Source organism: Schistocerca serialis, chromosome 1, assembly GCF_023864345.2.
Source record: "Schistocerca serialis cubense isolate TAMUIC-IGC-003099 chromosome 1, iqSchSeri2.2, whole genome shotgun sequence".
Classification (NCBI taxonomy): Eukaryota; Metazoa; Arthropoda; class Insecta; order Orthoptera; family Acrididae; genus Schistocerca; species Schistocerca serialis.
The window spans coordinates 887210677-887225050 of record NC_064638.1 but is presented as its reverse complement, the minus strand read 5'-3'; the positions used below and the strand labels follow the sequence as shown (position 1 = coordinate 887225050).

The 14374-nt window shown below is 45.3% G+C and overlaps 1 protein-coding gene across 1 annotated transcript in view; it reads left to right on the top strand.

Annotated features, from left to right (window-relative positions):
• Positions 1-14374, top strand: part of LOC126411226 (beta-glucuronidase-like) — a 136423-nt gene that overhangs the window by 8504 nt on the left and 113545 nt on the right. The window contains exon 2 of the mRNA XM_050081349.1: positions 8834-9031. Coding sequence (XP_049937306.1) covers positions 8849-9031 — 183 coding nt within the window. The 5' untranslated portion in view covers positions 8834-8848. The remainder of the gene's footprint in view (positions 1-8833; positions 9032-14374) is intronic.

Here is a 14374-nt window from a genome sequence, read left to right as displayed (position 1 = left end):
GCTGTGTCTACATTGTTTCTTGTTGCAGATATCTGCTAATGTGCCTAACACATTCAGACTTCTAATATTTCACATTCCGATTCGTAGAACGTTATCGTTTCGTTTGTTTTTCAATCTTTTTCTTACGGTCACCTCCCCTTGGCAGTCTTCTTCTGAGAATCTTAATGGGGTACTAATGTACAATATTTTGCTAATGTTTTTTTTTTCTTTTTGTCAGTTACAGGCCACATTTCCTGCGGCTACGCATAACGCATCTTTAAGGCAGTGGGTACCAAAGCCTTCTGAATTCGCATGCCCTTGATCATGGCTGATCATTTCGTCTTTAAGGGGATTCATCTCCCCAAGGGTGAGCGATTTCTCTGAACCTCTATCCGCTCCTGTGCGCTCTTTAACAAGTTATCTGGGCGTATGGGTTTAACTTCACATATCCGGAGTCTTTGGCCGCCATTGATAATAAATTTTATTCAGATTGTAAGCAGAGACTGGGACGTAACCAGGGACCAAGAACATACACTATCTGATAAAATGCATCCGGACAGCTTTCTGTGGTCATTAAAAGGGAGTGTGTCCACCCTTCGGCTTTACAACGGCTTTTAATGGTGTGTGTGAATGTCTGTGGAGGAATTGTAGGCCATCGTTTCTCAAGAGCTGAAACCAGAGAATGTAGTAATGTTGGACGTCGGGTCTGGAAACAAATCGACATTTTGACTGATCCAGAGGTGGTACATTGAGTTCAGATCGGGGCTCTGGGCAGCCCTGTCCATTTCAGTAATATTATTGTCCGCAAAGCACTTCATCAAAGATATTGCTTTGTGACAGGGTACATTCTCTTACTGATAGAATCATCGCATCTGGACTGTTCCTGTAATATACATAGTACACAGTGCTGTAAAATTTGTTTATCTTCTTCCACATTTAGCGTTTACTTAAGCGCAGCAGAAGGACCACACCCTAACCAAGAGAAATACCCCTATATAGTACCATCACCTGCTTTGTACTTCACTGTTAGCACCACACATAAATGCAAGTAACATTCTCCAGGCATTCGTCAAACCCAGACCATTTCATTGGATTGCCAAAGGGTACAGCGTGATTCATCATCCAGATCTTTCGTTTACAGTCACCCATTTCCAAATCACTCGTTCCCAATCACCCACTGTCCGGTGGCATCGCTCTAAACGCCACCTCAAGTGTTACAGACTATAGAAATGTGTGGCTTTTAACGAGCTGCTCGACCATTGTACCTCACTGTTTGTAACTCCAGACGCACAATCACTGTGCCACGTGCACTGCTGGTAGCACTTTGGGACTCACGAGTGAATCCCTCCGCTGAGTTTCACGAGGTTTTAAAAACAACTCTCCGCAGTGTTCGACGGTCCCTGCCCTTCAGTACATGAGGCCTGCCTTGTCTTAGTTTACTGTAGCTGTTCCTTTGCGTTTCCACTTCACAATCTCATCGTCCAAAGTCGCCTTGGGAAGCTCCAGAAGGGTTGAGATGCGTCTTATTGATTTGTTACTCAGGTGGCAACCCATGATTAGTCCACCAGCGATGTCTCTGAGCTCAACTGACCGACGCATTCTGCTGTTACTCCTTCTCTGCTGATAACGCAATACTCCATTCCTCCTTTTATAGAGGCAGCTCTGCCTCTCATAACATTTGGTGGTAAATTCCACATTACTTGGTAGTGTCTGCATACTTTTGATCAGACAGTGTATGTGGCTCACGGCTCGATTACGCAATATGATGCACACGCCCTTTCATTACTAATTATTTACAAATTTCTAGAAACATACAGCACATACACTACTGGTCATTAAAATTGCTACACCAAGAAGAAAGTGACAAATATATTACACTAGAACTGACATGTGATTACATTTTTACGCAATTTGGGTGCACAGATCCTGAGAAATCAGTACCAAGAACAACCACCTCTGGCCGTAATAACGGCCTTGATACGCCTCGGCATTGAGTCAAACAGAGCTTGGATGGCGTGTACAGGTACAGCTGCCCATGCAGCTTCAACACGATACCACAGTTCATCAAGAGTAGTGACTGGCGTATTGTGACGAGCCCGTTGTTCGGCCACCATTGACCAGACGTTTTCAATTGGTGAGAGATCTGAAGAATGTGCTGGCCAGGGCAGCAGTCGAACATTTTCTGTATCCAGAAAGGCTCGTACAGGACCTGCAACATGCGGTCGTGCATTATCCTACTGAAATGTAGGGTTTCTCAGGGATCGAATGAAGGGTAGCGCCACTGGTCGTAACACATCTGAAATGTAACGTCCACTGTTCAAAGTGCCGTCAGTGCGAACAAGAGGTGACCAAGACGTGTAACCAATAGCACCCCATACCATCACGCCGGGTGATACGCCAGTATGGCGATGACGAATACACGCTTCCAAAGTGCGTTCACCGCGATGTCACCAAACACGGATGCGACCATCATGATGCTGTAAACAGAACCTGGATTCATCCGAAAAAATGACGTTTTGCCATTCATGTACCCAGGTTCGTCGTTGAGTACACCATCACAGGCGCTCCTGTCTGTGATGCAGCGTCAAGGGTAACCGTAGCCATGGTCTCCGAGCTGATAGGCCATGCTGCTGCAAATGTCGTCAAACTGTCCGTGCAGATGGTTGTTGTCTTGCAAACGTCCCCAGCTGTTGATTCGGGGATCGAAACGTGGCTGCACGATCCGTTACAGGCATGCGGATAAGATATCTGTCATCTCGATTGCTAGTGATACGAGGCCGTTGGGATCCAGCACGGCGTTCCATATTACCCTCCTGAACTCACCGATTCCATATTCTGCTAACAGTCATTGGATCTCGACTAACGCGAGCAGCAATGTCGCGATGCGATAAACCGCAATCGCGATGGGCTACAATCCGACCTTTATCAAATTCGGAAACGTGATGGTACGCATTTCTCCTCCTTACACGAGGCATCACAATAATGTTTCACCAGGTAACGCCGGTCAACTGCTGTTTGTGTATGAGAAATCGGTTGGAAACTTTCCTCATGCTAGCACGTTGTAGGTGTCGCCACCGGCGCCAGCCTCGTGTGAATGCTCTTAAAAGCTAATCATTTGCATATCACAGCATCTTCTGTCTGTCGGTTAAATTTCGCGTCTGTAGCACGTCATCTTCGTGGTGAAGCAATTTTAATGGCCAGGAGTGTATATGTTGCAATCACCACCAGTCATTCTAACAGCATAATAATCTATAATAATAATGCCAAACAACTGAACACAATAATTACTTTTCAAAACTTAAACATTACACAACTTATACGTTAGGAACGACGAAGTCTTGAATGCAATGCATACTTTGATGTACTTCCAAGAAATATATTAGCTTGTCAGAATGTTGTACAGGCATTTGATGGGAAGTTATAAAATGTTAGTTTCATTGGTAGTTTCAATATTTTCGTAAAAAATTCAGCTATGGGAACTGAACCTCTTACAACAGCTAACAATTTCTCTATATAAGGCTCTCTGCGGTTATAAGAGCCGAAGGACATAAAATAGAAGCAGAGGTGGAGAAAGGAGTGAGTGCAGACTGTAGCCAGTCCCCGGTATTGTTCATTTTGTACGTTGAGCAAGCAGGAAAGGAAACCCAGGAACAGTCTGGAGAGAGAATTAAAGTTCAGGGAGAAGAAATAAAAATTTTAACGTCTGCCGAAAAGACTTTATTTCTGCCAGAGACAGAACAATACTCAGAGGAGTAATTGAATGAAATGGATAGTCTCCTGAAAAGATGTTATGCTTGAGGCCTGGCCAAGATTTTCGCTCCCAGAGTGAACTTGCGCTCCGCGAACAGAGGCGAATCTGTTCAACGTTCCAGCTTCTCCCACAACTACGCTGTTTCGAGCCGATGTGTGAATGAGACAGCTATACGGCGAAGGCCACACACGTGAGAAACTTAGGAAGATATGTTTGCGACACAGTGCAACTACTTTCAAGAGGCTACCATTTTAACATACTTTTGTAAGCAGTATTTTATCACTCGTGATTATTATCAAGTTATTATTTTTCCTTCTAAGCAATAACTTTCATTGTTTAATTAAATAAGTACATCAGACAGTGATAATACAGTGAGTGAACTACAAAAAGCCTGACTTGCAGGCATCTGACTCAAAGTTGTGATGTTTTTAAATTTATACATATTTTGATTTTAGGATATGTAATATGTCTGGAACTTTGATTTGTGATACTAATACATGGTGTTAATCAGATTAAAATTTGGTAAAGCTGAACGTTGGTAGAACTTTCTCAATTTCATAACGGACAAAAAGTGTTTGTACAATGTGTTGAACCATATACTGAAACAACTTTAACGGCTTGACTGTGCAGTCAAGGCTATTGCTCTTGAGGTAACGTTTTATAGGAGTCTTGAAAATTTCTGGATAGTAAAAACAGGTCACTGATCCTGGTGCTGCACTGTACATCTGTCAGCTAAAGTTGGAGATAATGAGTACGTACATCAGCAGCCAAAAGAGAGGATGTCCTAACAAATAAATCGAAATTTATCTTGCACGTTCAAAGCCTTGGAACCTCTTACTGGACTACAGATGAAGTGTCTCAGTCATGGAAACGTAGTCAGTTATGTCTGGTCCACAAATGACTGCCTTGACTTCTGATAACTGTTCAACGTCATGGACGTGAAGCTGCTTTTCCCATTGGATTACCTTTTGTTTGTTAGCATCAATTTTGTCTGCCGTATCCGTTTGCAGTGATTCAAGTAATTGGTGATATCGACAGTAAAAGATTTTGTCAATGCTGTATTTGCCCTTTACTCAGTTCTTTCCCTAATAGCTGCATTAAGTTCAGTCAGTATTCACGCTTGTTCATCAGAAGACAAGTGCATTATATCATTTTTGTCGGTGTTATTGTACTGGTGCCCCAATGAATGTCTTCCCATCTCATAGTTCTGTGGTAGCGTATTAAGAACTTAGCATGGCATTCCTAATGCAGAAGGCAAATTGATATTGTTAGCAAACTATTAAAAGCTGACTGCCTCGCACTAGCAGCGTCTAGCCGCAGCTTTTTCCTTCCCCTTCTGCCCTCACCCCTCAGTCGTACTCGTCACTGTGCTCGGAGTGCTAGGCAGGAGTGCAGCCGGAGCACTCTTTGGCCAGGCCTGTTGTACTGCTAGAGTCAACAAAGTCTTGGGACTTAACGCCTGGGAAGTAGACACCCGCAAGAACGCTGATGTCTCAAAAGATACCGCGTAGCAAGGCGTGTGCTCTTCTTAGTTGTTTTTCTTTACTGGAGAGAGGGAGAGAGGGAGAGAGAGAGAGAGAGAGAGAGTCTGTGTGTGTGTGTGTGTGTGTGTGTGTGTGTGTGTGGCCACAAAGCCATACAGCCATGGCGTGCACCTATTCATTTTAATTAGCTTTTGGCCTGAAGGCCATAGGGCCACAGCATAGAATATAGAATTAAATAGCTCCTTATCCTCCCTCAAAGGAGCCACTGTTGGCCGCTATGGTCATCTTCCAACGTTCACATACAATGAAGACCCCCCCCCCCCCAAAAAAAGGAACTGGTAGAGCTGCCTAATATCGCATCGCGTAGGGCCCCCATGAGTAGGCAGAAGTGCCGCAACACGACGTGGCATGAACTCGATTAATATCTGAAGTAATGCTGGAGGGAACTGACACCATGAATCCTGTAGGGCTGGCTATAAATCCATAAGAGTGCGAGGGGGTGGAGAACTCTTCTGAACACCACGTTGCAAGGCATTCCAGATATGCTCAATAATTTTCGTGTCTGGCGAGTCTGGTGACCAGCGGAAGTGTTTAAACTCAGAAGAGAGTTCCTGGAGCCACACTGTAGCAATTCTGGACGTGTGGAGTGTCGCTTTGTTCTGTTGGAATTGTGAAAGTCCATCGGAATGCACAATGAACATGAATAGATGCAGGTGATCAGACAGGATGCTTACTTACGTGTCCCCTGTCGAGTCGTATCTACACGTATCAGGGGTCCCATATCACTCCAACTGCTTACGCCCCACACCCCGGCAGAGTCTCCAACAGCTTGAACAGTCCCCTGCTGACGTGCAGGGTCCATGGATTCATGAGTTTGTCTCGATACCTGTACACGTCCATCTGCTCGATACTATTTGAAACGAGACTCGTCCGACGAAGCACCATGTTTCCAGTGATCAACAGTGCAATGTCGGTGTTGATGGTCCCAGGCGAGGCGTAAAGCTTTGTGTCGTGCAGTCGTTAAGGGTACAAGAGTGGGCCTTCAGCTCCGAAAGCCCATATCGATGATTTTTCGTTGAATGGTTCGCTCTCTGATACTTGTTGATGGCCCTGTATTGAAATCTACAGCAATTTGCGGAAGGGTTGCACATCTGTCACGCTGAACGATTCTCTTCTGTCGTCGTTGGTCCCGTTCATGCAGGATCATTTTTCCCGCCGCAGCGATGTCGGAGATTTGATGTTTTACCGGATTCCTGATATTCACGGTACACTCGTGAAATGGTCGTACGGGGAAATCCCCACTTCATCGCTGCCTAGGAGATGCTGTGTCACATCGCTCGTATGCCGACTATAACACCACGTTCAAACTCACTTAAATCTTGATAACCTACCATTGTAGCAGTAGTAACCAATCTAACAACTGCGCCAGACACTTGTTGTCTTATATAGGCGTTACCGACCACACCGCTGTATTCTGCCTGATTACATAACTCTGTATTTGAATACGCAAGCCTATACCAGTTTCTTTGACGCTTCAGTTTAGCTGCTGAAAGCACCTCTCAAACATGCTGGCATGGAGGTCCCTCGGGGTTTCTCTTTGGCTGAATAAAATCGACACCCACATAAGTGTGCTTTCTTGTGGAGAAAGAGACAATAATCGTATATTGCGATAGGAGGTGACTACGGAAGGTGTGGCAAAACGATGACCTGTCACCTAGCAATTTTCTCTGGGACGAAGACAGGACAATGTGCAGGAGCGTTGTTGTTTAGCAACAGCAAGTTCTTCCCAATCCAAAGCTCAGGATGCTTATGACGAACTGAATCGTGTAAATGTCAAGGAGCTCCTTGTAGCGGCTTTCGTTTCCCGTAGCATCATATGGGATGAATTCCATGCCAACTATTCCATTTGAATCAAAAAACACTTCAATCTTCATCTTGCCTTTTGACCTGTCTTGTCGTGGTTTTTCTGTTGCGGTGGTACTTGCGTTTTCCAGGTCGCGGATTGGGGCTTCAGTTGTGGATCGTACAAGAAACATCATGTTTCGTCTCCAAGTAGGATCTGGCTGAGAAACGCCGAATCATCGTCAGTATTATTGGCCAGGTCCTCATAAGTCGTCAAACAATCACCATGTTCTAACACACATGTTCAGATCATCAGTCAGAATTTCGTAGCACATAGCGTGGCCGACGTCCGACTGCACCTGTGAGATCGTTTACCATTTGGCAGTGGCTGGCGCACAGCAACTTTACTACTCTTCAATCTTGATTCACTTCAGACCGTTTGTGGTCGGCCAGTACTTCCATCATCCTTCAAACTGTCTCTCCCCTACGAAAAACGCTCATTTGAAACGTTTCGGTAGCGGGTTTTCCTCGTTTTTGGCAGAACATGATGTTTGTACTTTGTTCCAATTGCGATATACAAGAGTTGCGACCCGTGCAGTCATATCACCCTTGTAATAACTGTAGTTGACAGGAAAAATACACGTCATGGCATTGCTCGTAGTCGCTTCACACTTTCCTGTCAGTCACGATGCAGATCCCATTTACATTTTCCGAAGATAAAGTCACTATCGAGACTGGAACGCATTACCTAGTTCCACTTCATGAGGCCTAACAATTAAAATTTAGCTTAGTCATATTTTGTATCGACAATATTACGAAAAAGATACATTGCTCCTCACCAGAAAGGTGACACTTTGAGGTGCAAACAGGCACAACGAAAAGACTTTACACACAGAGCTTCCAGTCAAAGCCTTCTTCAGAAAGAAAAACACACACAGGCACAAAAGAAAGCACACCACACGCTCACATGATAGCTATCTCTGGTCGGAGCAGCCTGTCTACAATTCAGAGTGTCATCCTTACAGTGAGTAGTGATATATCCTTTCCATTACAGTGTTGGTTTTCCAACCTGGACTTTCCATTGTTTCATATTTTTTCCCAGATTTTCCAGTGATCTCACAATCCCCTCACAGTCACGGAGCGAGGTGGCGCAGTAGCTACCACACAGGACTCACATTCGGGAGAACGGTGGCTCAAAGCCACGTCCGGTCATCCTGATTTAGGTTCTCTGTGATTTCCCTAAATCGCTTCAGGCAAGTGTCCGGATGGTTCCTTTGAAAGGGCACAAATGATTTCCTTCCCCATCCGTCCCTAATCCGAGCTTGTGCTCCGTATCTAATGACCTCGTTGTCGGCGGGACATTAAGCACTAATTTCCTCCTCCTTTTCCCCTCCCTTACAGTCATCATATCACTCTTCGGTAACTAGGATGGTCTTCTGCTTTCTTCTTTTGTTCTCATTCCGTACACTGGTCGGCAGCAATTCTCGTTCACCTTTATGTCCCATATTCTGCAAGTTTTCTTTTTTTTTCAGTTCGGGGTTTGTTGTCAGTTTCTCTGATGTACTGAAAGATTTCGCATATATTATTTGATTACAACTAATTGTTCGGCGAATAATGTTTCTGCCATTTTGAAAAACAAAAAGCAAACTGTAAGTGACGCTTTACTTTTCTCCATTTAAAGATATGCTTGGCTTCTGAAATTCCTCTATGTAAGTAAGGGGGGTTCCCCGAATACTCAAGAAACGTTAATTATTTCGATTCATTGTCTTGTTCACAGGATACTATCGTCGGCATGTGGAGACTTTGTCTATTGCTTGCTACAGCGGCCTTGGCGCCAGTCGCGAAAGGTGGCGTGCTGTATCCCAGAGAATCCGAGTCCAGGGAGGTGAAGTCTCTAGATGGCCTCTGGAACTTCAAGCTGGACGCAGACGAAATAGGCTACGCTGAAGAATGGTACGGAGATGATCTCACCAAGGTACGTTGCCTCTCGGTCAAGCTGTGCCTGCATTTAGAAAACACGAATGTTGGTCAGAGGCTGTGGTTACTAGCTCCTGTCAAGCTTCCAAAGGATTAACATCGCTGTCAGGAGTAAACTGCTCTGCTCTCAAAATTACCTAAACTTTTCGCTCTCCAGGTTGACTTTTTTGCGCCTTGTATGCCACCCTTCGGTTGGGTTCGCTCTTTGTAGAAAAGGTAAAGCTTCACATACTAGATACAAATAGCGACTTCTGAGCAAAGTTTTCTTGTGTTCAGTTGTGGGTATACTCATTAGTAAATGATATTATGCACATCCTGGGTGGCCTAAATGATGTTCGGAGGTGTTAAGCGAGATTTGCATTTCAACAACTCTTTGTTTCGTATCACACCTAGCTATAGGAGTTTCTCTCTTTCCTTAGAAATATAGATTAAGAGTTTCGAGTAGTCTTCGTTTCCTTCAAACATGAAAGTCAGAAATAATAAAATGTATTTTTTTCTTTTCTTTAAAAAAAATAACTTCCAGTTTCGGTCAGCAGAGAGCCTGTCTCCTATGTCACCACTGGTTTTTCTGGATTTGTGTCCGATCGCTGGCGTACCTTTGCTTTGGTGTTTCTTGTGTGTGCTTGGATTGGTGTGCATTGCCATACATGGCCGTACAAATGTGTCAGATGTGGGGTGCTAATGCGCATTGCTGGTACTGCCTTGGTTTGGGATCAACTGTCAGTGAAGATAGTATCACTTGAGCATGGAAAATGCGTAGATCACAAAGCCACAGAAGCGATTACTTTAGGTTAAGAGCACGGTGCAGATAAGATTGCCAAGTTCAAAACTAGAAAATCCAAACTCGGCGTTATGTTAGCTGGACATTTTACCTTAAAAGACGGACTATTTATTTTAAATGGAAGTAGAGAAAGTTGGGTGTTTTCAGTCGTTTATTACTAATCAAATTCAATCAGTTTTTTTTAAATGGCTCTAAGCACTATGGGACTTAACATCTGAGGTCATTAGTCCCTAGACTTAGAACTATTTAAACCTAACTAACCTAAGGACGTCACACACATCCATCCCCGAGGCAGGATTCGAACTTGCTACCGCAGCAGCCGCGTGGTGCCGGACTGAAGCGCCTAGAACCGCAGTTTTGTTTTGCGAGATCATTTTAAAGGTGCTTAAACTAAAAACCAATCAATAAGCAGCGTTATAACTTGGCGGTCTTTTTAGCGGGTAAATCCTCTTCGAAAGATAATCTTAGGTTAAAGTAAACTAAAAATTCTTTGTTACACAAAATAAACAAATTTTTGTTCTTCTGGGACGAAAAACGAAAAGATATTAATTAATTTTCGTGATTTCAATGAGACTTATCAAGAAATAAATAAGAAATAAATAAATAAATAAGAAATAAATAAATAAATAAGAAATAAATAAATAAATAAGAAATAAATAAATAAATAAGAAATAAATAAATAAATAAGAAATAAATAAACAAGTAACCATAGTTTGTTTGGCGGGTTCGCATCGGCTGATTGGTACATTCTATGAGGGCTGGCTGAAAAGTAATGCCTCCGATTTTTTACGCTAAAACCCTTAAAGCTTTTTAAATAAAACGAACATTAACGCTCCACATCTTTATTCTTCACGGCTACGTATTTATTTCTCAACACAGTCACCGTAGCGAAGAACACATTTCTCCCAATGACATACCGATTTGTTGCTACCATCACCGTAGAACGTTTGACTTTGTTGACGGAGCCACAACCCCACCTCTGCCTGCACCGCTTCGTCACTATAGTTGAAGTCCTCTAAGATGTTCTTTAAGTTTTGGAAAAAGATGAAAACCGGAGGGGGCCAAGTCGGACTGTACGAAAGATGATCAGTCATGTCCACCTCTGTAGGGGCGGGATCAGTGCGGCAGATTGCTACGAAAATGTTGTATTGTCATAATGCACATTACAATTGAGATGGTCGACTGGGCACGGCCCGAAACCCAACAAAAGAAATCGATGACAGTGGACGCAGGGCGCCGGACTGATGCAGATGTCGCAGCACTCGTGGGTGGTCTGTCACTGACATGCTGAAGTAGAGGGTGCCCCACGTATGGATGAACTCTTCGAATTAAAAACTCGATTACAACACGCTGTTTCTTATACACCGACATAGTTATGTTACAAACTGCTATATTACGAGCTACAATTCGGAGCCTTCTAGTAGCAAAGGCCTGCAAGTACGTATACATCAAGAATAAATACACTCCTGGAAATGGAAAAAAGAACACATTGACACCGGTGTGTCAGACCCACCATACTTGCTCCGGACACTGCGAGAGGGCTGTACAAGCAATGATCACACGCACGGCACAGCGGACTCACCAGGAACCGCGGTGTTGGCCGTCGAATGGCGCTAGCTGCGCAGCATTTGTGCACCGCCGCCGTCAGTGTCAGCCAGTTTGCCGTGGCATACGGAGCTCCATCGCAGTCTTTAACACTGGTAGCATGCCGCGACAGCGTGGACGTGAACCGTATGTGCAGTTGACGGATTTTGAGCGAGGGCGTATAGTGGGCATGCGGGAGGCCGGGTGGACGTACCGCCGAATTGCTCAACACGTGGGGCGTGAGGTCTCCACAGTACATCGATGTTGTCGCCAGTGGTCGGCGGAAGGTGCACGTGCCCGTCGACCTGGGACCGGACCGCAGCGACGCACGGATGCACGCCAAGACCGTAGGATCCTACGCAGTGCCGTAGGGGGCCGCACCGCCACTTCCCAGCAAATTAGGGACACTGTTGCTCCTGGGGTATCGGCGAGGACCATTCGCAACCGTCTCCATGACGCTGGGCTACGGTCCCGCACACCGTTAGGCCGTCTTCCGCTCACGCCCCAACATCGTGCAGCCCGCCTCCAGTGGTGTCGCGACAGGCGTGAATGGAGGGACGAATGGAGAAGTGTCGTCTTCAGCGATGAGAGTCGCTTCTGCCTTGGTGCCAATGATGGTCGTATGCGTGTTTGGCGCCGTGCAGGTGAGCGCCACAATCAGGAATGCATACGACCGAGGCACACAGGGCCAACACCCGGCATCATGGTGTGGGGAGCGATCTCCTACACTGGCCGTACACCACTGGTGATCGTCGAGGGGACACTGAATAGTGCACGGTACATCCAAACCGTCTTCGAACCCATCGTTCTCCCATTCCTAGACCGGCAAGGGAACTTGCTGTTCCAACAGGACAATGCACGTCCGCATGTATCCCGTGCCACCCAACGTGCTCTAGAAGGTGTAAGTCAACTACCCTGGCCAGCAAGATCTCCGGATCTGTCCCCCATTGAGCATGTTTGGGACTGGATGAAGCGTCGTCTCACGCGGTCTGCGCGTCCAGCACGAACGCTGGTCCAACTGAGGCGCCAGGTGGAAATGGCATGGCAAGCCGTTCCACAGGACTACATCCAGCATCTCTACGATCGTCTCCATGGGAGAATAGCAGCCTGCATTGCTGCGAAAGGTGGATATACACTGTACTAGTGCCGACATTGTGCATGCTCTGTTGCCTGTGTCTATGTGCCTGTGGTTCTGTCAGTGCGATCATGTGATGTATCTGACCCCAGGAATGTGTCAATAAAGTTTCTCCTTCCTGGGACAATGAATTCACGGTGTTCTTATTTCAATTTCCAGGAGTGTATGAAGAATGTAAGTAACGTTTTTTGTATTTAAAAATCTGCAAGAGTTTTACATAAAAAATTCGGAGACGTTACTTTTCAGCATGCCCTTGTACTTCACTCCCTCTGCACGTAGCGTGCTAGTAAAATAGTGTGTTAGGCTCGCTCGGCCTACGAAGAAAAACGTAGGACATAGACGAAGTTAATAGCACTGGTTCGTACACTTACATATCCTTCTTATTTCTCATTATGCTTTTTCCTCGAAATTACACCATTAGCTTGGAACGGGCCTTACTTGTGCGTCCTCTACTTCACCGCTAAAAAGCCTAACAAAATCCGGACAGGCCGGCCTTGTTGGCATTTGGCGGCACACAACCGCAAAAAGTCGGAAATGTCAGGCTAAAGCCGGATACCTGGCAACCCTAGTTACAGCCCCAGGTGCAGGCGGAAGCAGTAGCCAAGCGGCTGAGGAGTGGGCCACAGTGCATCGTGTGACCTGTGAAAACGCCATAACAAGCCTAAGTCGTTGGGAGCTGAAGTTCGTTGCACCAGAGCAGAAACCTACAAGTGTGAACCAAATGATGGAGCCCATTTGAATAACCGGAACCAACATGTGGTGTTACTAGGAGATTCATTGACCACACTGCAGTGTTGGTTACATGGCCGTACAGAAGGGATGGTGAGATAGCCCCCCCCTCCCCAAGGATGCGGGCACGGAGGGGTCGTAAAAACGGCTACGTAGATTGTCCGACTCGTTTGTAGGCGCCAACCAGATTTTCATTGTGGGTTCTCTGGCTAGAGCCTTCCTCACTGCTGATTTGCGCCAGTCACTCACCAGCAGCAGAAGTGTTGTCACGGTCAGTCAGGCAGGGCCCTCGCCGACAGCATTCGTATCCGTATAGTTTCGTAGGCCTAAGCCACGTAAGTTCTATATACTGTGATTAATGTCATTAGGTACTATAACGAAAGGGATGCCGCGTCTTCTCAAGGATGGTCGTCGCTACCCGATACAAAGAAAATGAGATGAGTGTATGAATTGGTTGTGCCTCAATTGAGAACGGAGTTAATGCCGAGGCCAGTTAAAAAATGCAAAATAGCAGAATCATGGAATGACCACCTGACGAGCAGATTAAGAAATTAATACGTAAGTGCAGGAAGAAAGTTCACGGAGAAAAAACAGTGTCGTTTTTCCAAATTTTTAAAAAGGAATTTCAAAATTTGAAAGATAAAGGTTTAGATTTCGTCCAAACATTCTTAAATATTAGAGCTCCAAGCCTGCATTGTGTAAAGCACGACAGATGCAATATGGGCAGAAGAAAGAAGAGAAAACCGCACGGGAAGAATGAAAAACTACTGGAAAGAAAGAAAGAAGGAAAGAAAGAAGACCTGCTTCACACGTATTGACGAAAACTAAACGCCGTCCGAACAGGCCTCGGAAACGTCCGCTGTGTCATCCTCAGGGCAAAAGCGTCATCGAATGCGGATATGGAGCGATGTGGGGTCAGCACACCGCTCTCCCACCCATTTGCCGTTTTCGTGGAGTAAACACGTTGATGATCCACTCAAAAATTTCAGTTTGCCTATTGGGATCATCCTCCTGCAGATCCCTGAGAAGTGTCGCAGTGTATATTGATGCATGATAACACACTCAGAAAATTCACTTCACGTACCGAGATATCCATCATTCAGAGAGTGAAG